The 23,314-nt window shown below is 37.8% G+C and overlaps 1 protein-coding gene across 4 annotated transcripts in view; it reads right to left on the reverse strand.

Annotated features, from left to right (window-relative positions):
* The window catches only part of HIPK3 (homeodomain interacting protein kinase 3), a 95,737-nt gene that overhangs the window by 58,066 nt on the left and 14,357 nt on the right, over positions 1–23,314 (reverse strand). For all 4 annotated transcript variants that reach the window (XM_057552510.1, XM_057552508.1, XM_057552509.1 and 1 more), the window contains exon 2: positions 6,746–7,841. In XM_057552510.1, coding sequence (XP_057408493.1) covers positions 6,746–7,839 — 1,094 coding nt within the window. In that variant the 5' untranslated portion in view covers positions 7,840–7,841. The remainder of the gene's footprint in view (positions 1–6,745; positions 7,842–23,314) is intronic.

Raw genomic sequence — 23,314 nt, forward strand, 5'->3', positions numbered from 1 at the left:
TTTTGAATGAAAGACTTAATCATGGGGCTATATTAGAGTTTTCTATTCACATATCTTTGCACTGAGGTCTCCATCAACTGATGAATGGATACATAAAATGTGGTATATCTATACAATGGAATTATTTGGCAACAACAACAAAAAAAGTGAAGTGTTGATACATGCTACAACATGGATGAATCTTGAAAACATGACACTAAGTGGAAAAAAGCCAGTTAAAAAAGACAACATACTGTATGATTACACTCATGAGATGTTTGGAAAATGCAAATCTGTAGAGACAGAAAGTCGATTTTTTGTTGCCTAGGGCTAGAGGTGGGAAGATTGTGGAAAGATGGCTAAAGAGTGCTGGGGAGAAGGGATCGGGGTTCTTGAGGGGTAAGGAAAATGTTCTAAAATTGTGGTGATGATGCACAACTGTGAATACACTAAAAGACAATGAATTGTACACTTTAAACGGGTAAAATTCATAGCATGTGATTTATAGCTCAATAAAGGTGTTTAAAAATAAAAACTTTAAGAGCTCTGTCAAAATTTTTATTTGAAGGCCTGATATAGTAGTAAAGTAATCTATGTCTGTGACCACAATGTATGGCACTGAAAACCACTTCATTACAGACTTTTGGAATCTTCTGTTAAAACTTCTGTTAAAACGAAACCCAGTTGACAACTTTTTATTTGTCTAATAAAGATTCCTAAGCAAAAACAACTTTTATGATACAGAGAAGAAGCTGCCAGCAATTTCAGCCAATACTGAGCTCTAAGGTAAGGGTGAGTTTGTGAGAGAACACTCCTTAAGACTAGCCAATCCTGGGAATTCCCTGGAGGTCCGGTGGTTAGGACTTGGCGCTTTCACTGCCATGGCCCGGGTTTAATCCATGGTCTGGGAACTAAGATCCCGCAAGCCAAAAACAAAAAAAAAAAGACTAGTCAATACTAACTCCTTCTCTACTTTCAAGTCTCATTCAAGTCAAGGGTCATCTTTCCCCAGACACCCTCTCTGAACCCTCACATTAGGCTAAGGGCTCTGCTCTGGGTTCCCACAGCACCCTGCACACACTTCTACCCTAGAACTTCTTGAGACAAACTATTTTTCTCCTCCATTAAATGATGAAACCATGTTTTATCTGTATCCCTAGCACCTAGCACAGTGCCAGTACACAAAAAGGGCTCAACAAAAATTGTGTTAATCTTGCATTGTAAACTGGGACCTGTGTGAACTGTATAAGCCTCAGTTTTCTATTTATTAAATAGGAATTCCACCAAGCGTCTAAGAACACAGAGATTGAGACATGAGGAATAAACTAGGAATTATATGTAGAAGCACTTGAAAAAAGGATGCCGTATACATGCACAATCTTCTGTTATTATAAAGTACCCTATATAAAATACTAGTTATTTTTTTATGGATCATTCTGTGTGCCTTAATTTTGTTACAGGAACTTTGTCTTTGATACTTCAGGGTCTAAAAAGGCATGAGGGGTTGGGAATGCCCTAAACCAAAACTGATAAGCCTGAATTGTGTTTTACCATTACATATCTCTTTGTCAACTGTCACATGGAAAAAAGCAGCATTTACTTCAACAACAACTAATGCTAAAAATAAGCAGCAAAGAATACAACTGCTATACAGGTTACTTTCCAGCCCACTTTCCTGTCTCTCTGTCTCTCTGCTCTGAAATGACTCAGAACCACAGGCTAAAATTCTATATTTAAAAAAGAAGAAAAAGATATTTATGACCTGAATGTTGCCACCACACCTCATAAATACAGCACCTTCTGCTGCTAAAACCTTTTATGCATTCAAGAGCCCTACGTGTTCTTGACAGAAACCATACTCAAGCAGCTGAATTTAGAACATGCTGACCTTGAGCAAATCAATGCCCTTAGCATGTACTTCTGGCTTATATCACTACAAGAGCTAGACAGCCTCACCATCTATAGTAGTCAACAATTTCTGGCCACTATCCGCTGTCTATTTTAAGATATCCCTACTATGCTTCTGTGTTGCACAGTTCAAAGAAATAGAATAACACATGAACCTGTGTTTAAATGCAAATCGTTTACTTTGGAACCTGGGCTATGTGTATTCCCACTGTGATTAGCTCAAAAATATTTAATTTGGTAAGTTTCACTTCCTGCTTTCTTTTTTTTTTTTTTTTAGCAATTTTTAATTTTTCTCTTTTTTTAATTTATTTATTTTTTAGCTGCGTTGGGTCTTCGTTGCTCCACACGGGCTTTCTCTAGTTGCGGCGAACGGGAGCTACGCTTCATTGCAGTGCGCGGGCTTCTCATTGCAGTGGCTTCTCTTGTTGCGAAGCACAGGCCCTAGAGCGTGCAGGCTTCGGTAGTTGTGGCACGTGGACTCAGTAGTTGTGGCTCTCAGGCTCTAGAGCTCAGACTCAGTAGTTGTGGCGTGCGGGCTTAGTTGCTCCATGGCATGTGGGATCTTCCCAGACCAGGCCTCGAACCCGCGTCCCCTGCACTGGCAGGCAGATTCTTAACCACTGCACCACCAGGGAAGTCCCTCATTTTTTAAATACAATCTATTTTAAACAAAGAGTAAAAAAAAATCAAGTATGAGACACTTCTGCTTATTGCCTAATCAGGTTTATAACAAAAACTAAGGCAGAGGGACTTCCCTGGTGGTCCAGGGGTTGAGAATCCGCCTTCCAATGCACGGGACCGGGTTCGATCCCTGGTCAGGGAACTAAGATCCCAAATGCCGTGGGGCAACTAAGCCCGCGCTGCAACTACTGAGCCCCTGCACCACAACTACAGAGCCCACACGCCCTGGAGCCTGCATGCCACAACTAGAAAGCCCATGCGCCGCAAATACTGAGCCTGCACACTCTGGAGCCTGCACGCTGCAACTACTGAGCCCATGCACCACAACTAGAGAGAAGCCTGTGCACTGCAACGAAAGATCCCGCGTGCCGCAACTAAGACCCAATGCAGTGTGATGAATTGGGAGACTGGGATTGACATATATACACTGATATGTATAAAATGGATAACTAATAAGAACCTGCTGTATAAAAAAATAAATTAAATAAAATTCAAAAAAAAGACCCAATGCAGCCATAAATAAATAAATAAACAGTAAATATTAAAAAAAAAAAAACTAAGGCAGAACTGACAAAGCTCCAAATAAAAAGCACAAATACTGAAAAATAATGGCTACCTGCTATTTTTAAGCAAAATTATACTAGACATTAAAACACTAGCTGATTAAGGGCTACATTACATTTTTACCAATCTACCATAATATTTACAAACTCTTCTAACTCTTGATCCAACTGACAAACTCCATTTTTAAATTTTTGTTATCCAAGCAACACCAACTACTCTTTTTACAAATAAGAGCCTCATTTTTTTTTATCTAAACACAGAACCTGTAATTTAGCAATTGTATAGCTTCTGAAATTCAGGTAAATTATTTACTTGAAATGTATGTATAAAAACAAATTAGAAACTACTAGTTGCACTTAGCAATTATTCATAGCTTATTTTTCCATTCCCAAAAGAGGGTAATATTTGTGCAAAGGTCTAATGCTAAAAACCAATATCATAAAATATTTAGTGTCTTAGACTGCTTTTTAAAGGATTTCCTTTACTCTCTTGAAACATTTAATAAACAGATCATCTCAAGTACAAAAAATAGAGCTCTTTTTTACTCTCATCCAAAAGATTTCAAATAAAGAAAAGGAGTCTAGGTATCACACATAACTAAATCTGATATGCCTAATAATGCAGGACCCAAATATAATGAAGTCATTTACTAACAAGTGAACTAAAAATAGAGCCCAAGCAGCTGGAGCCTGGGGGTTTATATAATACGCTAGCTGACTTCTAAAAGCTCCTAAGACAGAATCCACAGAATACAAAGGCAAGAGGGAAACAACACCATTCCTCTCATGCTGTTAAATCAGATATTAAAATAATTTTTCCAGAAAAAAATTAACTAAAAGCTAATCTTGTGTTACATTAAATTGAAAAAAAAATTGTCAAGAGCACAGAGGATCAAATAAACCTAATTACAGAAGATGTCAATTAAGACTCACTACAGTGCCACACTACAATACCTTTTAAAACATCTAAAAGGTTTTAAGGGACTTCCCTGGTGGCTCAGTGGTTAACAATCCACCTGACAATGCAGGGAACACGGGTTCAATCCCTGGTCCGGGAAGATCCCACATGCCGCGAGCAACTAAGCCCATGTGCCACAACTACTGAGCCTGCGCTCTAGAGCCCAAGAGCCACAACTACTGAGCCCGCACGCCATAACTACTGAAACCCACGCATTCTAGGGCCCGCATGCGCAACTACTGAGCCCACGTGCTGCAACTACTGAAGCCCACGTGCCTAGAGTCCATGTTCCGCAACAAGAGAAGCCACCTCAATGAGAAGCCCATGCACCGCAGCAAAGAGCAGCCCCCGCTCGCCTCAACTAGAGAAAAGCCTGCGCACAGCAACAAAGACCCAACACAGCCAAAAAATAAAAATAAATTAAAAAAATTTTTTTAATAAAATTTTTTTTAATTTTTTCAATAAAAAATAAATTAAAAAAAATAAAAGGTTTTAAGAACAGTATCTAGCACTCTAATACTAAAAATTATAACATCAGGAATATAAAGGGTAAATTAGGCTATATTCCTAATTTCAACATATATTTTAGTAAACTTAATTATCACCAAGTGACATAAATGTGGGTTTCCTTCTGACAAACTATTAATGGTAGAACATATGTTTGGAGCTGATTTTTGTAGTAGCTAATTTCTGCTTTATCTTGTCCTGGGTACAAGGCATATATTTGCAAAAAGCTAATCAGGGTGAGAGGTATAGTACAAAGGCAGATGCAATACCAGAAAATAACTACCCCGTGTTGGGCCTAAATATATAATCCTCATGTTCTAACAATTTCCAACAATAAACTGCATGTGTTCATCTATTTACTAACTTATTAATAATGGCCAATATTGGCAGATCCTATATCTGCCCACTCTGTTGGGGCTTGTGGGGTTCCAGAATACACCAAGACCATAAACTCATTTAGGCTGAAATGAAAAGAATTTCCCAAAATTATAGGACTACGAATTCAGGGACTTTCCTGGTGGTGCAGTGGTTAAGAATCTGCCTGCCAATGAAGGGGACACAGGTTCGAGCCCTGGTCCGGGAAGATCCCACATGCCGTGGAGCAACTAAGCCCGTGCAACGCAACTACTGAGCCTGCGCTCTAGAGCCCGCGAGCCACAACTGCTGAGCCCACGTGCCACAACTACTGAAGCCCGTGCACCTAGAGCCCGTGCTCCGCAACGAGAGAAGCCACCACAATGGGAAGCCCGCGCACCGCAATGGAGAGTAGCCCCCACTCACCGCAACTAGAGAAAGCCCGCGCACAGCAACAAAGACCCAACGCAGCCAAAAATAAGTTTTAAAAAAAAGACTATGAATTCAAAAACATTTACAAACTAAAGAAGATATTTTGAATCACAGTAATCATTAGCTACCCTCAAGACCATCTATTGTACTCCAGGCTAGCGTTAATCATGACACTGTAGTACACAGAAATTATTTTCTTCTTCAAATTCCACCCATAGCACCAACACCAAAACAACATTTACCTAAAGCATATATGGAAAGACCATAATAAAACTTGTTATGAAAAAGTGGTCTGAACATTTGTGGCAGCCATGGAAGTGTGTTTAAGTCTTAAAATCACTAATCTGAATTTTTATAACTTTTCTAAATGTTCAGTTACATAAGATGTGTCATTAAAAAGCTAGTTCTCTTAAGTGCTGAAAAATGCCCAAAGATATGTACAAAAATTACTATAAACCCTTTCTCAATATTTAGACTTCTGTTTAATCATCACTGATCACCTATCATTCCTTCAGGTCCTCTATTAACAATAAAAATAACCAATGTCTTTAGCACAGAACTTTGCAGTAGGAATTTCTATTCTGCTTGAGCAGATTTTATGCCTAAATTTTTTTCTTTTTAATATGAGTTCACTTGTTCCCTCTGTCCTTTGTTTCTTTTCCTACCTTCTCTTGTGTTTGTGGGGGGTTTTTTTTACATCATTATTGGAGTATAATTGCTTTACAATGGTGTGTTGGTTTTTACTGTACAACAAAGTGAATCAGCTATATGTATACATATATCCCCATATCCCCTCCCTCTTGCGTCTCCCTCCCACCCTCCCTATCCCACCCCTCTAGGTGGTCACAAAGCACCGAGCTGATCTCCCTGTGCTATGCAGCTGCTTCCCACTAGCTATCTATTTTACATTTGGTAGTGTATATATGTCAATGCTACTCTCTCACTTCGTCCCAGCTTCCCCTTCCCCACCTGTGTCTTCAAGTCCATTCTCTACGTCTGCGTCTTTATTCCTGTCCTGCCCCTAGGTTCTTCAGAACCTTTTTTTTTTTTTAAGATTCCATATATTTTTTTTTATAGATTCCATATATATTCCAGAACCTTTTTTTTTTTTTTAGATTCCATAAAGTAAGTCTTTCTGACTTACTTTGTATGATGGTCTCTAGGTCCATCCACCTCACTACAAATAACTCAATTTCGTTTCTTTTTATGTATGCCTAGATTTTTAAAACCTCAAGGCTAAACTGAACTTATCTTGATCTCTATTTATCCAAAGCAGTCTTCTTCACCACATACACACACAAAATTATTTCATTCAGCAAAAATTCAACACTTATCAAATAACCAAAAAATAGTTGTCACCTACCTGTAGTACCGAGATTGCAGATATGTTGAACAAACAGTCTTTGATACATGACTGGCAGACCCAAAGTCTATTACTTTAACCCTATATGGCTGTCGAACAGGATCCACCAACATAATATTCTCTGGTTTGAGGTCTGCATGAATTAAACCAAGACTTTTCAATTTTTTCAGTGCAGTGGCCACTTGCTGAAGAATGGGTCGAATTACTTTTAGTGGCAGAGGACTGAACTTATTTTGTTTCAGAAAGTCATACAAGTTTTGTTCCAGCATCTCAAAGACTAAACAAGTATGGTTACGGTGCTGAAAGCATTCATAAGCTCGTACAAAGTTATATTCATCAGCATTTTCAGTACTGAGCCTTGCTAATATGCTCACTTCTATCTGACCTTGACGTGCATAAGAAGGGTGGTTCTTCAAAATTTTGATTGCTACAATTTCATTTGTCCCTCTTTTCCAGCATTTGACTACCTGGCCAAAAGTGCCTCGACCAAGAAAATCAAGGACTTCGTAAGTATTTTTCATGGAGCATAAGACTTCATGCTGTACTAACTGATAGTCACCTTCTCCGGTGGTACAATTCTGTTTTGTTCCTGTGGTAGTTGTCACAACTGTCACTGGATTTCCCATGTTGGTTTGCAACATTGCAGGAAGTATGGACAACTCATCCACAATCTGCATTGCGCTATGATTATCCAACTCCTCACTCTTGCGCTTCAATCCACATCGCTGGGGGCCTTCTAGGAAATTTAACCTGTGTCGCCACGCCCCAATCTGAGGTGCCTCCACTTGAGTTTGCTGCGCCTGAGCTGCTATAACCTTAGTAGCACCCGCAGTGCTTTTTAAAACAACAGCACTTGTCTGCAATGAAAGGTTGTGTCCTCGAGGTCTGTTAAATGGTATCTTTGTCTGAAAAGCACTACCCTTAGCGGGAGGATGAGAATTTCCAACGTTTCTACCATTCACATAGGTCCGTGGATAGTTTCTTTCCTGGAATACACAACTGCTTGGCTCTACTTTGAGTTTCTTCACACTACAAAAGGCACTTGACTGAGTTTGATAAATATACGGTGGGTAGACCAAGACTTGTGAGGCCATACCTGCAAAAGAAAAAAAGGGCCATGTTAGCTACAAAAATTTAATTTTTTAAATCTCATGAAGAAAACATTTAAGGATCAAGTCCATAATTTATAAAAATAGTTAAATTCCATTAAGATTTTTTCCCCTTGGAGGAGAAAAACATTTTCAATGCTCCATTTTAGTTACTTAGTACTTCAGATATTTTGTGTATTGCATGAAAGGTCGGGACTAAACAGCTGAGTACATTCATTTAATCAATAAATATTTACTGCTAAGCTACACGGCCAAGATATGCCCTAAGAACTGTACCAACCATTTTCCCTCCAAAAGAAAAGGTACAAATCCTTAAACTGTACACATTTGGCAAAAGTAAAACATTCTATTACCAATATATCATTTATGAACCAATGACCAAAAAAGAAAATATATATTACATAAATGTAGTTACATTCCATAAACCTAAAGCTCCAGAACTGCCTCAGGGAGAAAAAAAATCAATTGTAAAAATAAGTATATAAGCCAGATAGAGTTCGTTTTCACAATGTCCTCTTTACTTAACGTCATTTTCCACATCCACCCTTGTAGCAAACTCCTTTACATTCAAATCAAAGTGATACAATTTTTTTCTGTTGGCTTGTGGGATCTTAGTCCTCCAACCAGGGATTGAACCCAGGCCCTCAGCAGTGAAAGCACTGAATCCTAACCACTGGACCGCCAGGGAATTCCTGAGACAATACCTTTTTTTTTTAAATAGACTTTCTATTTTATATTGGAGTATAGTTGATTAACAATGTTGTGTTAGTTTCAGGTTTACAGCAAAGTGATTCAGTTATACATATACATGTATCTATTCTTTTTCAAATTCTTTTCCCATTTACATTGTTACATAATATTGATCATTGGCCCCTGTGCTATACAGTAGGTCCTTGTTGGTTATCTGTTTTAAATATAGCAGTATATACATGTCAATCCCAAACTTCCTAACTATCCATTCCCCCCTGGTAATCATAAGTTCATTCTCTAAGTCTGTGAGTCTGTTTCTGTTTTGTAAATAAGTTCATCTTTTTTTTTTTTTTAGATTCCACATGTAAGCAATACCTTACTATATTTCTCTTTCTCTTTCTGACTTACTTCACTCAGTATGACAATTTCCAGGTCCATCTATGTTGCTGCAAATGGCATTATTTCATTCTTTTTAATGGCTGAGTAATATTCCATTGTACAATACCTTCTTGATGAACCCTTGCCTGGAACACCCACACTCACCACTCACCCTCCAGGCAGAATTGGGCATTCAGTGCTCTCGTAGAAGCTTACATATTCCTCTAATTAGCATTCATGATATGACATGCCTGACATTACATTGTAACTGTCAGCACATACAACAGTCTTTCACACTAGATCTGAAACAAAGTGCTCATAATATAGAGTTGGTTTTCAATAAATGTTGGTTGGTTGAATTAACTTCAAAATATTTCCGCTCTCCACAATTTAAAAATCTGTATCATATTCTGGGCAGTCTCCTACCATTTTAACAAATCAAACATCAATTCTTTAACTCAAAAACAACAGATTGCCATCACTATATGTAATATATATAATATTTAAAATAATAAGAGCTACCACCTACTATGCAACAGTTTAACAAATGCTTTATTTGCAGCATTTTATTTAGTCCCAATTTGCTGTTAAGGAAACTAAAGCTCAGAGGGACTAGGTAATTGGTTCAAAGTCACATAGCTAGGGTGTAGTAAAAGGAGCAGGAAAATACAATGGCCCTTCAGGTAAAAGGCATAAATTTATGCCTCCTTCAACTTCATAAACAATTCTTGTTACAACCTACCACTTTCCTAAGTTGACCTGGCTTTGGCAAGAAATCAGCTACAAAACCTTATTACACAAATTAAGATTTGCTGTTCAATGCGTAAGAGAAAATCGTAAATTGAAATCCTGGAGTTCCAAACCTTTTCATCCATTTTCTTAAAATCTTATTGGCATCTATTCTATACTTTTACTCAGGGGAGATTTCAAAACTCCACCAATTTATCATCTTTTTAATGAGGCAAAGGCACATCAAAAACTCCTTCTAAACATATCAAGCTCACTCTCTAACTCACTTAACACTGTGAAGCTCCCCAACCTCATCTTCAACAACTTAACATTATCATGATTCTCCTTATTTCAAAGCACTTCTGTAACCCACACCCATAGAAACAGACACAATGACAGATGATGAAATTCACAAACAAGAGTTTCTAAAACAGCTCTTATAAATATACTAATGGATTTAAAGAACATGAACATAAACAGGAGACACATGAAAATCATTTTAAAAATGGAACTGGTGAGCCTGGAGAACCCTACATACCATACACAGATGGTGGGAAAGAAATTTGGCAATACCTAACAAAACTGCAAATGGATATGTTCTCTGATCAAGAATCAGATAACTCAGATACAGTACAAGATAGTCATGCAGCACTGTCTGTAAAGAAATACAACACTGGAAACAACCTAAGCATCCATCCAAAAGGCATGAGTTAGATACACTTTGATACACAGACCAACCAGAGTCTTAAAAAAAAACAATGAAAACAATCTTTTTACCCTGCTATAACCTGATTCCCAAGATAATATTGTTACATGAAGAAGGCAAAATTCAGAAAAATGTGTACTTTACAACAGATATTACCACGTGTGTTTAATTAAAAAGGGGAATTATATTATCTATATTTTTGCACATACATTAATATGTGTACATACATAAAGAAGTTGTAGGTTTCTCTGCCTTAGAGAAGAATAACAAGAATACTGGGGGCAATGAGAAAGACTGACTTTACACTGTACGTCCTTTTTACCACCTTATTTTTTACTATGTACCTCTATTACCTGTTCAAAAAAGTTTTTTAATCATCTGGGAAACCTATTAAAACATACAGATGAAACAATTTCAAGATGAAATAATATATCTGGGATATGCTTCAAAATAACAGAGAAAGTGGATGGGGATATAGATAAAATGAAATTAGCCATAAATTATTCATCATAGGAGCTTGATAGTGAATAAAAAGGGGTTCATTACACTATCCTATCTACTTTTGAATATGTATATGTTTTTCCTTAATAAAAAGTTAAGTAAGGGACTTCCCTGGTGGTCCAATGGGTAAGACTCTGCACTCCCAATGCAGGGGCCCGGGTTCAATCCCTGGTTAGGGAACTAGATCCCACACACATGGCGCAACTAAGAGTTCGCATGCTGCAACTAAGAGTCCACATGCTGCAACTAAGAAGTCTGCATGCCGTACTCAAGATCCCACACACCGGGGCTTCCCTGGTGGCGCAGTGGTTGAGAATCTGCCTGCCAATGCAGGGCACACGGGTTCGAGTCCTGGTCTGGGAAGATCCCACATGCCGCGGAGCAACTGGGCCCGTGAGCCACAATTACTGAGCCTGCGCGTCTGAAGCCTGTGCTCCGCAGCAAGAGAGGCCGCGATAGTGAGAGGCCCGCACATCGCGATGAAGAGTGGCCCCCACTTGCCACAACTAGAGAAAGCCCTCGCACAGAAACGAAGACCCAACACAGCCATAAATAAAATAAATAAATAAAATTTGAAAATAGAAAATGCTCCCTATTAAAAAAAAAAAAAAAAAAAAAAAAGATCCCACACACCGCAACTAAACATGCCACAACGAAGATCCCGCGTGCCACACTAAGACCCTGCACAGCCAAAATAAGTAAATAAATAATGCTTTTTAAATGTTTAAAAACAAAAAGTTAAGTAAACATATATTTAAAATTCCAGAAAAATTCTGATTCAGTAAATCTGTGGTGAGGTTCAGTTACCTGTATGTATACAAGTTCCCAAGGCCATTTACTGATAGATTCACACTAACTATTGACATTACTGAGAACCAATGATCTCATCTGTACAAAACCCAAGGCAAATTCAAGTCCTACCACTTCAGGGCCCTCAAGTCTGAAAAATCAGGCTGAAGTCCTAGGGAATAAAATGCATACCACGCTAGGCCAATCCATGCCATGTTAAATAAAGGTGTTATGTGAACAACAGCTGAGATCCAGGTAATTGACCTAGAGATGTTTTTTTAAAAAACTACTACAATTTCTGAATCCAGCTGTCCCTACCTTTTCTTTTCCAACATGCCAAGCTGGAAGGCAAACAGCCCAAAGGTTCCAACCAGGGCCAACTAAAGGAAGCTTAGAGAAAGTAATTACCCCTCACCAACCACTGTACTCTGTGGGACCAATCTCAAAGGAAACTTTAGAAAATAAACACAGGGTAGGAATGTCACGTAATTTACATAGCACATAAGAAGAAGTGGGTGAGGGGGTAATGCTGGAGATAGTTGTTATAACAGACCACAAGAAAAGAACTCTAAATTACTAATTAACTTGACTACTGTGACTCCCTACCACAGGTATTAAGTCTTTCCCTTCTCCCACCCTCCATCAGATTAACTCATGACCTGAGAAGAGTATCTTATACTTGGTGTTTATGGATTTTACAGAGTATAGTTAGTACTCTGAGAAGCTGCTGAAGTCCAGAGTCCAAAACACTGATTCAGTACAATACTACATATTTCCTATTATTTTTCATTGCAATATATACTGTTATACCTCTGCAGTTATATTTCATGACTTTATCATTTGTTCTCACCAACTGACCAAGAAATGAAGTCTTGAAATACCACCCTTTTGTGAGCTGGAGCTGCCTATAAAATCACTCCAAGGACAGTCAAGACTCCTGTTAGGGACTTCCCTGGTGGCACAGTGGTTAAGAATCCGCCTGCCAATTCAGGGGACAAGGGTTCGAGCCCGGGTCCAGGAAGATCCCACAGGCCGTGGAACAACTAAGCCCGTGAGCCACAACTACTGAGCCCGTGTGCTGCAATTACAGAAGCCCACGCTCACAGAGCCCATGCTCCGCAACAAGAGAAGCCACCGCAATAAGAAGCCTGCTCGCCGCAACTAGAGAAAGCCCACGCACAGCAATGAAGACACAATGCAGCCAAAAATAAATAAATAAAATAAATAAATTTATTAAAAAAAAAAAAAAGACTCCCATTAGAGTAACCGTTAAGTTTCCATTCCTCAGGCTTAATAATCTCAGGTACTTTAATAGGCCTTATTTTTCCAAGCCTCTAAAAAACTTTAAGACTCATCTGAATTCTATTCAAATTCTTCACATCCTTTTACAATTATCAAAACAGCAATGTAACCAATGTTGATAACTAAACCACCACTAACCATAAAGATATGGTTTCTTCTTTTTTTTTTTTCTTATTACACATAATATCAGGCCTTCTGAAAAGGGAGGGAGGTAGCAGAGATAGAAATACTTTGACTATCTTATATTCAATTAATTAGCCAATATCAAAGTTCTGGATCATTTTCTGCCAAACTTATACATAGCGCTATACGTGATCAGGTTCTTCTTTAAAATAGCCTGTGATATCACAAATACATTTAATTAAAGGTAAATAATGCCTTGCATTCTCCTCACTCAACTCTCTTCTTCTACTTGTTTAAATCTCAATTTTTAAACTTTTTTTTCCTTAAAAAACTGTGGTAAAATATACATACATAAAATTTATCATTTTTAGGTGCACAGCTCAGTGGCATTAAGGTCATTCACACTGTTGTGCAACCATCACCACCATCCACCTCCAGAACTTTCCCCCCCACTTTGAAAACTAAAACTAAAACAACTGTCCACTGTCCCCTCCCACTAGCCCCTGGCAACCACCTTTCTACACTCTGTATCTACAAATTTGACTACTCTAGGTACCTCATATAAGTTTAATTATACAATACTTGTCCTTTTATAACTGGCTTATTCCACTCAGCATGTCTTCAAGGTTCATCCATGTTGCAGCATGTGTCAGAATTTCCTTCCTTTTTAAAGCTAAGTAATTTCCCATTGCATGTTTATGCCATATTTTGTTTATCCATTCAGTCATCAGAAGATATTTGCGTTGTTTCCACCATTCAACTATTGTGACTAATGCAGCTGTGAACATGGATGTACAAACATCTCTGCAAGACCCTGTTTGCAATTCTTTTGTATATATACCCAGAAGCGGAATTGCTGGATTACATGGAAATTCCTTTGTTTTTTGTTTTGTTTTGTTTTAGGCCGCACCACACGGGTTACAGGATCTTAGTTCCCCAACCAGGGATCGAACCCGTGAGCTCGGCAGTGAAAGTGCAGAGTCCTAACCACTGGACCACCAGGGAATTCCCATGGTAATTCCATTTTTAATTCGAGGAATCACTAGACTGTTTTCCATAGCAGCTGCACCATTTTACACTCCAACCAGTAGTGCACAAGGGTTCCAATTTTTCCACATCCCTGCCAATGCTTGTTATTTTCTTCTTTCTTCTTTTTTAATAATAGCCATCCTAATGGGTATGAAGGGGTATCTTATTGTGGTTTTCAAATCTCCATTTTTTTAAATCTAATTCTTCATCAATACTGGCTACACTAACACCTAGAGCTTGATGTCATCAGTAGCTATAACACATAAACTTTGTATTTTTTCATTTGAGTTACTGATGAATATTAAACATTACACTTAAGACTAAGCTCTATAGAAACCCATTCCCAAGTGATTACTGAACAAACTCCCTTCTTTCAGACCATCACTGAAAAGTATAGAAATTATTAAATTACTAAAAACATCAAGTTTTAGGGACTTCCCTGGTGGCGCAGTGGTTAAGAATCCACCTGCCAATGCAGGGGACACGGGTTCGAGCCCTGGTCCGGAGGATCCCACGTGCGGCAGAGCAACTAAGTCCATGCACCACAACTACTGAGCCTGCACTCTGGAGCCTACGCGCCACAACTACTAAGCCCACGCGCCACAACTACTGAAGCCCGCGTGCCTAGAGCCCGTGTTCCGCCAACAAGAGAAGCCACCACAATGAGAAGCCCGCGCACCGCAACGAAGAGTAGTCCCCGCTCACCACAACTAGAGAAAGCATACAGGCAGCGATGAAGACCCAATGCAGCCAAAAATAAATAAATAAATAAAAATTTTTTTTTGAAAACCAAATTTTAAATTAAGATACAAATATGGAAATGTGATCAGTATTGAAGATTTCTAAAGATCTACAAGAAGAAATAAATCAAAACAAAAGAAAACCCTTTTAAAAACAAAGGAAAAAGGTTTCCTTTACCTAAAGAGAGGCTCAGGACACTAAAAGATTATCTCATAATAAACAGGGATAAAAGACCAAAACATTAAATATATAGCCAGTAATACACAATTTAAAAAAAAAAGACTGTCAATACAACAAACAAAAAAGTCAGCTCAATGAACATTACCTTAGGGAATATTTTCATTCAACTGGAAATCAGCAAACAGCTACACTAGATCAAGGTAAACGACTGATTCTGTTACATAAAAACCCTGCATTTAGATTTCTTTTCTGAACACACCTATCAACCCTGTTTCCAGGATATACTAAAATAAGTAGACACAAGTACAGTTCACTTTCAAAAGTGAACTTATTACCACTCTATAAAGGGAGATAGAATGTAACAGGAAAGGAAAAGTTGAGACTCCTTTATCAGGTAAAATGTACAAATGCACCTTTAATCTACCAGCTTCAAAGCTAAGAGCTAGAAAATCATCCTGTGTGAAAACAGTAATGATAGCTTATGTCTTCGCAGCTATAGTAGTACTAAATTCACTAATGGAATAATGTGTTTTTAGTCAAATCACACAAATACACATTAATTGCCTTTCAGCAATGATTACAACTGCCTTTCGGCATGCTATGATTAGCATGAGACAAAAAGACTGAAATGTACTTCGTAAAAACTCAGTGAGCATGCTAAAAAACAAAACTATAACACCACCACCCCACACACACAAGCCACTGCTTCCTGACCTACTACCAAGTCCTCATCATCCTATTCTGGTCTTTATCTGGATCCAGTCACCTCTCATAATCCTCTTTCCTTCCCTCATCTCAATTAAACCCCAAGATCTGACCTGCCAATATCAACACAGTACTTCACATTCTGTCCTCAAAATATTATCTCTTCCTTTGATCTACCATCTCTTTCTGATTATCTCCCACCACACAAACTCCCAATATTCCTTGCTAAATTCTAGTTCCTCTGCTTCTAGTAAAATAGATTCAAAATTAACACTTCTCTTATGTAACACACAAAAATATTTTTAAAGATGCTTAGGAGCAAAAGAACCCAAAATTCTAAATCTGAATACAGTAGCTCTCAATCTTTTTCCTGAAACATTTCCGGTATGATGAACTTTGAAGAAGTGAAGCACTTCAGGGGAGGTAGTATTAAAGGGCAAAACTTTTTCAGAGAAGTAAAAGTACTTTGGGGAAGGTGGTCTTCACAAAAGCATTTTTATTAACACATGCAAATGAAGTAATTTAGTCATTCTAAGAAAGGAGGTTTGTGCATCATTAGAATGACTTTCAAAACTGCAGAAAATCTTGGGCTTCCCTGGTGGTGCAGTGGTTAAGAATCTGCCTGCCAATGCAAGGGACACGGGGTTGAGCCCTGGTCCGGGAAGATCGCACATGCCGTGGAACAACTAAGCCCGCGCACCACAACTACTGAGCCTGAGCTCTACAGCCTGCGAGCCACAACTACTGAGCTCACGTGCCACAACTACTGAGCCCACGTGCCACAACTACTGAAACCTGCACGCCTAGAGCCCGTGCTCCACAACAAGAGAAGCCACGACAATGAGAAGCCCGCACACTGCAAGGAAGAGTAGCCCCCGCTCACTGCAACTAGAGAAAGCCCGCGCACAGCAACGAAGACCCAACACAGCCAAAAATAAATTAATTAATTAATTAATTAATTTTTTTAAAAAACTGCAGAAAATCTTTTGCAAAACAGCAGGGTCAACCTACTTCATCTAGGTAGTGGGCCAAAGAGAAATGATGCCATTCTTACACTACTTCTGCATTCCTCACAAAGTCTAGCACAGAGTTAAATGAATAAAGAAAGCCTCAAGCTTTTATAGTCTCAAATCTTTTCACTTATTTTTTTTTTCACTTATTTTTTATAGGATATTAAAAACACCAGTTTTATCACAACTCTAATGTTTGTACAAATGATTATGTCTTGGATTCATAAGGTCTGACAAGCAAAGAGATCAAAGGAGATAGAAAGAAATCTTCAAGGTAACAATACTGTCCATAATCTAGTTTCATGTAAATAACAGATTGTTCCAGCTTGGTTTATCCATAGACTTAAAAATTTTGCTTTCATGAATATACTTAGAAAAAGTTTCATTTTTTCCATTTTTAAAATATTTTCAGGCACATGAATATTTTCAAAGGATATTAAGACATTACAATAAAGTTTCATTCAGAATCATTTTTTTGATACTTGTAACTGGACACAATGCAAACAATATCAGAATTTCATTTCTGTTTCAACTGAAAATTTGTCATCATTTTATTGAGGGATAAAATGACATTTGTCTTAAGAGCTTTAAAACTGAAAGGCATCCAATATAGAGAAGAATGTTAAAAACAAATATCACACTTTTACTTAGAGTGACTGAACGAAGCTATAAATTGCACAACTATTTGTTATTGTAATGCCCCTTTAACCATTTTATCTTGGATTAGCTCACAAATATAACTTTAAATTAATGTTAGTTTGTTGTATATATTTCCAAAAAAAATCAGCTCCTGAAATAATTATGGTGATACCACAAATGAAAACCTTTAACCAAAAGCTGTATTATTTGGGCTGAAGTTTAAATCCCTAACTAACTGACCTAATTTTCAACATATTGTTCAAATGATAAATGAGTTAATAATCTATGAAAGTTACATCAAATTCACTTTTTTAATGTCTCATAGCTACATCCACTGTGATTATCAAATAATGTTTTCATATATTTTAATTCTACCTTTACCATACTTATCCCTGACAACAGATGGTTGGCCTCGTTCTCAAGTTGCAAGTTTGAAGTTTAAAGATTCAATTACTTGAGGGAAAAGAAAAGTCTAGATATACCTTCATTAGTACCCAAACTTTAATTTATGACAATAAAATACATATGAACCTACCAATGTTTTTTCTAACAACATCAAAGAAACATCATATTTTGTGGAAGAAATGGAAGAATTGTTAATTAAATTCAATGGAAAACTCTTTCATAAATTTTCACTTGTACATTCAAATTTTGGGATACTATTTTTTAAATAATCAAGTTAGTTTATCCAAAATTTAGTCACTCCTTATTTGTTCTTTAACATGTACAGCCTACAAAGATAAAGCCATTTATAACTCCTTTACATCTTGTATGGACTGAACAGATAACTATCTGCTTCACTTTGGTATGTTTACCCACTTCACCCTACCCCATCCAAAAAGAGAGTTCTTCACTAATTAAAAAAAAACACACACACACAAGACACAAAACTGTCTCCAGTTAGTGATTTCCCAAATTTTTATCCTATAATGACCACCTGTTAATTTATCATGAGAAGTTTATAATGCTATATTTGTCCCTCATTACATTTAAACAATTTCACACCCACAGGCTCTAATTAGTCTCCAACTGAGGTGCTAGAATTTCCTTCTAGAAGATAAATATAAAGGGGGGGGGAGGAATCTTTCCCTTTCAGTTTAAAAGTTATGTTACATTTTTAACAAATCGCAAACCTCTGATAGAAAGGAAGGAAGGTTTTCTTTAAACAAGATACAAAAAGCACAAACTATAAGAGGAAGAGATTGGAAAATGTGACTTGATTAAAACTTAAAACTTTTATTTATTTATCAAATGATACAGTAAAGATAAGCCACAGATATGGAGAAGTCACTGGCTACATACATAACTGACAAAAGATCTAAAGAAGTCATAGTGTGTTTGGCAAAACACAGTAAAAAATGGGTAGAAGGTATGAGCTGGCAATTCACAGGTAAGGAAATACAAGCCAAAAGGCTTTTTAAAAAAAATTTTCAACCTCATTAGTAATAAGAAAAATACTAATTAAAACTACAGGAAGATGCCATTTTAAACCCATCAGGCTGACAAAAGGTAGGACAACACCCAATGCTGAAGAGGAGCAGGGCAGCAGAGACTCTTACAGACTAGGTAGGGTAAGAAGTACAACCACTTTAGAAAGCAAAGCTGAAAATGGATGTGCTCTATAACTGGCAAGTCTTCTCCCAGGTACATGTCCTGCCTGGAGAAGCTCTCACACATAAGTACAACAAAACATGTAAAATAATGTTTACTGCAGCATAATGATAAAATTTTGAAATAACCTAACTGTCAGAAAAGGGATGGATATAGTAGCGTGGCTTTTTCATACAACATACACAATGACTGTGGCTTATAGCACAGTCACCATACAGTTATGTACCACAAAAAAGAAAAAATACCTATTATAAGGGTAAGACACTGATTAAGATGTATCACAATTTCAAAGATGTTAAACATGGGAAAAATTGTGCATGTTAGAATTAAAGACATGCAACAAAATGAATTAACTGAAATTATATATATATCAATATGGATAAATCTCAAAACAACAATGTAGAACAAGAAACAAGTTGCAAAACAGTGTGTATCATTTATTTTAAAGTCAGCAGCAGACAAAACGATACTGCGGTTTTAGATATAGTAAGTATGTGGTAAAAGTATAAAATCATGCATAGAAATGATAAACATGCCAGGAAGAAAGGGAAAAGGAGGGACTTCAACTGCAGGAACTATTTTGCACCCAGGGTGGCAGCTGCATAGGAATTGGTTCTATTACTCTCTGTACTTTCATAGCCTAAATTTACATTAATTTTTAAATAAAGAAGGGGAAAAGATCTACCAGAGAATAGAATAACCTCTTTAATTGATTGTATCTTTAAAAGTTAGAAAAATATAACCATTTTAGATATATTTTATTAGCGTATTCAATCAGCCATACACTATTTCATCCCATTTTTCTTTCAATTTTTAAATTTTTCTTTCAATTCAAATCAAGTAAAGACATTTAGGAGCAGGAAGATTTAGCAATGAAGTATGTTTTTCATCAATGAGCTCCTTCTAGCAAGAGGCAAACACATGTATACACATAACTACATCACTAATGAGGGCAGTAACATAAGGATGTGTGAAGCACACAGGCAGCAAAGAAAAGGGGATGATTAACATATGCCCTGAAGGAGCACTGAAGTATTCAATAAGAAGTTAATCTGAGCTAAATTTTGAAGGATGATGGAAAGAAGCCTGCTATTTAGGAGGGATAGTCCAATAGCACAAACCAACAGCACATACAAGAGCAGAGACTAATGAAAAATATGACATATTAGCTATATTTGGCTAGAATAGGAGACCACAAATTATGGTTAGTCAAATCCAACCCAGACTATTTTTGTATGGCCCACGAGCTAAGAATGGTTTTTATATTTTTAAAGGTTTAAAAAAAAGCATGCAACAGGGATCATATGCCACTTGCAAAGCCTAAAATATTTCCCATCTAGCCATTTAAGAAAATTTGCCAAGCTCTGCTCTAGAACATAACTTGCTGCCAGTGGAGAGGGCAGCTGGAGAAAAAAGATGATCCTTGAGAAGAAGAAAGACAACCTTAAAAAGAAAGATCAGGGCTTCCCTGGTGGCGCAGTGGTTGAGAATCTGCCTGCTAATGCAGGGGACACGGGTTCGAGCCCTGGTCTGGGAAGATCCCACATGCCGCAGAGCGGCTGGGCCCGTGAGCCACAATTACTGAGCCTGCGCATCTGGAGCCTGTGCTCCGCAACAAGAGAGGCCGTGACAGTGAGAGGCCCGCGCACCGTGATGAAGAGTGGCCCCCGCTTGCCACAACTAGAGAAAGCCCTAGCACAGAAACGAAGACCCAACATAGCAATCAATCAATCAATCAATTAATCAATAAAAAAATAAATCTAAAAAAAAAAAAAAAAAAAAAAAAGAAAGATCATGAAGAACTTTGTCTTCCATAGTAAGGAGCTATGAGGTGCCTCTGAAGGGTTTTAAATAGAAAAATCATATAATCATATAATCATATTTGTATTTTAGAAAGATTACTCAGGCAAATTTGTGACGGATAAACTGGACAGAAACAATAATGGAGGACTTCCCTGGTGGTCCAGGGGTCAAGACTCTGCACTTCCACTGCAGGGGACAAGGGTTCAATCCCTGGTCGGGGAACTAAGATCCCAAATGCTGCTCAGCATGGCCAAAAAAAAAATAGAAACAACAGTTTAAAGACTAGGGTAATAATCCAGATAATAGTTGATCAGAGACCGAGCAAAAGCAGTAGTAATAGAATGAGAGAGTATTGATTACCAATAGTTAGCTATAGGTAGCTAGGAGATAGAACCACAGAACTTGGTGACGAGTGAAGGAAGGAAGGAATTGATACAACCATGTTTCTGGCTTGAAAAACTGATAGCCAAATGTTAACAAAAAAAATTTTTTTTGAGGAGAAATGAGAGGAAAAATTAACTCAATTTTAGACATGCTGAGTTTGAGGTACCTTGTGACTTAGCCCAAGTTCCCTTAAATGTAGACTCTTATAAAAAGGCCTGCATTCAGGTAGTTTACTTGGGAAGTTATCCTAGAGGGCATGAGTAAGGGACGTGAAGAATAAGTCAGGAAAGAGGGAAAAGCAATTAATAAACATAAAGGAATGATAGAATTAAAAATTAACTATTTGGCAACAATCATAATAATTGATTCAAACAAGAATTATAAATGGATGCAAAAACTAGCAGGTGAGAAAATGAATGAATATATGTATATGTATAACTGAATCACTTTTCTGTACACCTGAAACTAACACAACATTGTAAATCAACTATACTCCAGTAAAATTTAAGGGGGAAAAAAAAAAAACTAGTGGGTGAAAGTTTCAAGAATAACAGGATATTATTGTTGGGAGACAATTCACCATGGATCTCTCATGTTTCTCCATGTCTTGCAAGCAGGGACACTGAATGCCTTTGTTCTGCAGTCTCCTTTCAAGGATATTTGTATACTGAACAGTCTTGAAGGTAGAGATAGCGTCTTCCTCCTGAGCAAAGGGCAGGTTGTTTCATGTCCAGGATAACAAAAGATAATGACTCCTTCTTGGGTGCATGTCAGGCAGGCTCACTGCCCCTTATAAAAGTTTCCTAAACCTAGGGTTCCCCTCCTGGAGTGCAACTCCTCTTGTGCAGGAGTCATCGGGCCCTGTTTGCAGCACCCTGTAGGAACTGAATCGGGGAAACAGGAAATACTGACACACTGACTACCACTATCGCTGAGTAGGAAAGTCCTTTAGCTCTGACCTCAGAGTCTATCTTCTGCCAGCAGCCATGGCTAATTTGTTAGCTCGCAAGACCCTTCATGGTCATACATTTCAAAGTACATTCCCACAAGATACATACGAATCAAAAGGAAGAAACCAGCAGATGCCACCTTAACCAAGTGATCAATGTTAAAATCACTTGTAATGGGATATATATCGACATCATGTGCCTCCTGGTATGATGTACTGAGAGGAATACATGTCACTGTGATACTTCCAAGCACAAGAAAACAAATATCCAAATTGAGAGCCATGCCACAAAATAACTGGCAGTATTCTTCAAAATGTCAATATCAGGAAACAACACAAAGACTGAGAAACTTTTCAGATTACAGAAAACATAGACATAAAACAAAACAATCTTGCTTTTAGGAAAAAAATCAGGTGTATATGGACGTCAAGTCTGCAACTTACAAAAAGTTGAAGGAAAAAAATAGATATAGAGAGAAAAGGTAAATGCAAATGGGGTAAAATGTTAACATTTTAAGAATCTAGGTGAAAAATATAGAGGAATTCTTTGTACTATTCTTGTAAATTTTCTGTAGGTCTGAATTATTGTCAAGTGACAAATTAAACAGAAAAAAAAGAGTATATGAGTGACAGGCATAAAATAATGTTTTTCTTACACAAGGCTGCTCTTCAAGGGTTACTCATTTGGGAATGAACTGCTGAATATCTTAGGCATGGCCCAGATCACCTAAAATCCAGAATTCTCAGGCACAGAGCAAGTCCGTGGGATCATGTGCCAGCACTAATTTAAAAAAAAAAAAGTATTCATAAACAGTGAGAGGAAATCTTTTCATTTAGAAGTATTACTTTGGGACTTCCCTGGTGGCACAGTGGTTAAGAATCTGCCTGCCAGTGCGGGGGACACGTGTTCGAGCCCTTGTCCAGGAAGATTCCACACACCACGGAGCAACTAAGCCCGTGAGCCACAACTACTGAGCCTGAGCTCTAGAGCCCGCGAGCCACAACTACTGAAGCTCACGCACCTAAAGCCTGCGCTCCGCAACAAGAGAAGCCACTGCAGTGAGAAGTCCGCACATAGCAACGAAGAGTAGCCTCCGCTCGCCGCAACTAGAGAAAGCCCGCGCGCAGCAACGAAGACCCAACGCAGCCAAAAATTAAAAAAAAAAAAAAAAAAGTATTACTTAATTCACT

This window comes from Balaenoptera acutorostrata, chromosome 9 (genome assembly GCF_949987535.1).
Source record: "Balaenoptera acutorostrata chromosome 9, mBalAcu1.1, whole genome shotgun sequence".
NCBI classification, from domain to species: domain Eukaryota; kingdom Metazoa; phylum Chordata; class Mammalia; order Artiodactyla; family Balaenopteridae; genus Balaenoptera; species Balaenoptera acutorostrata.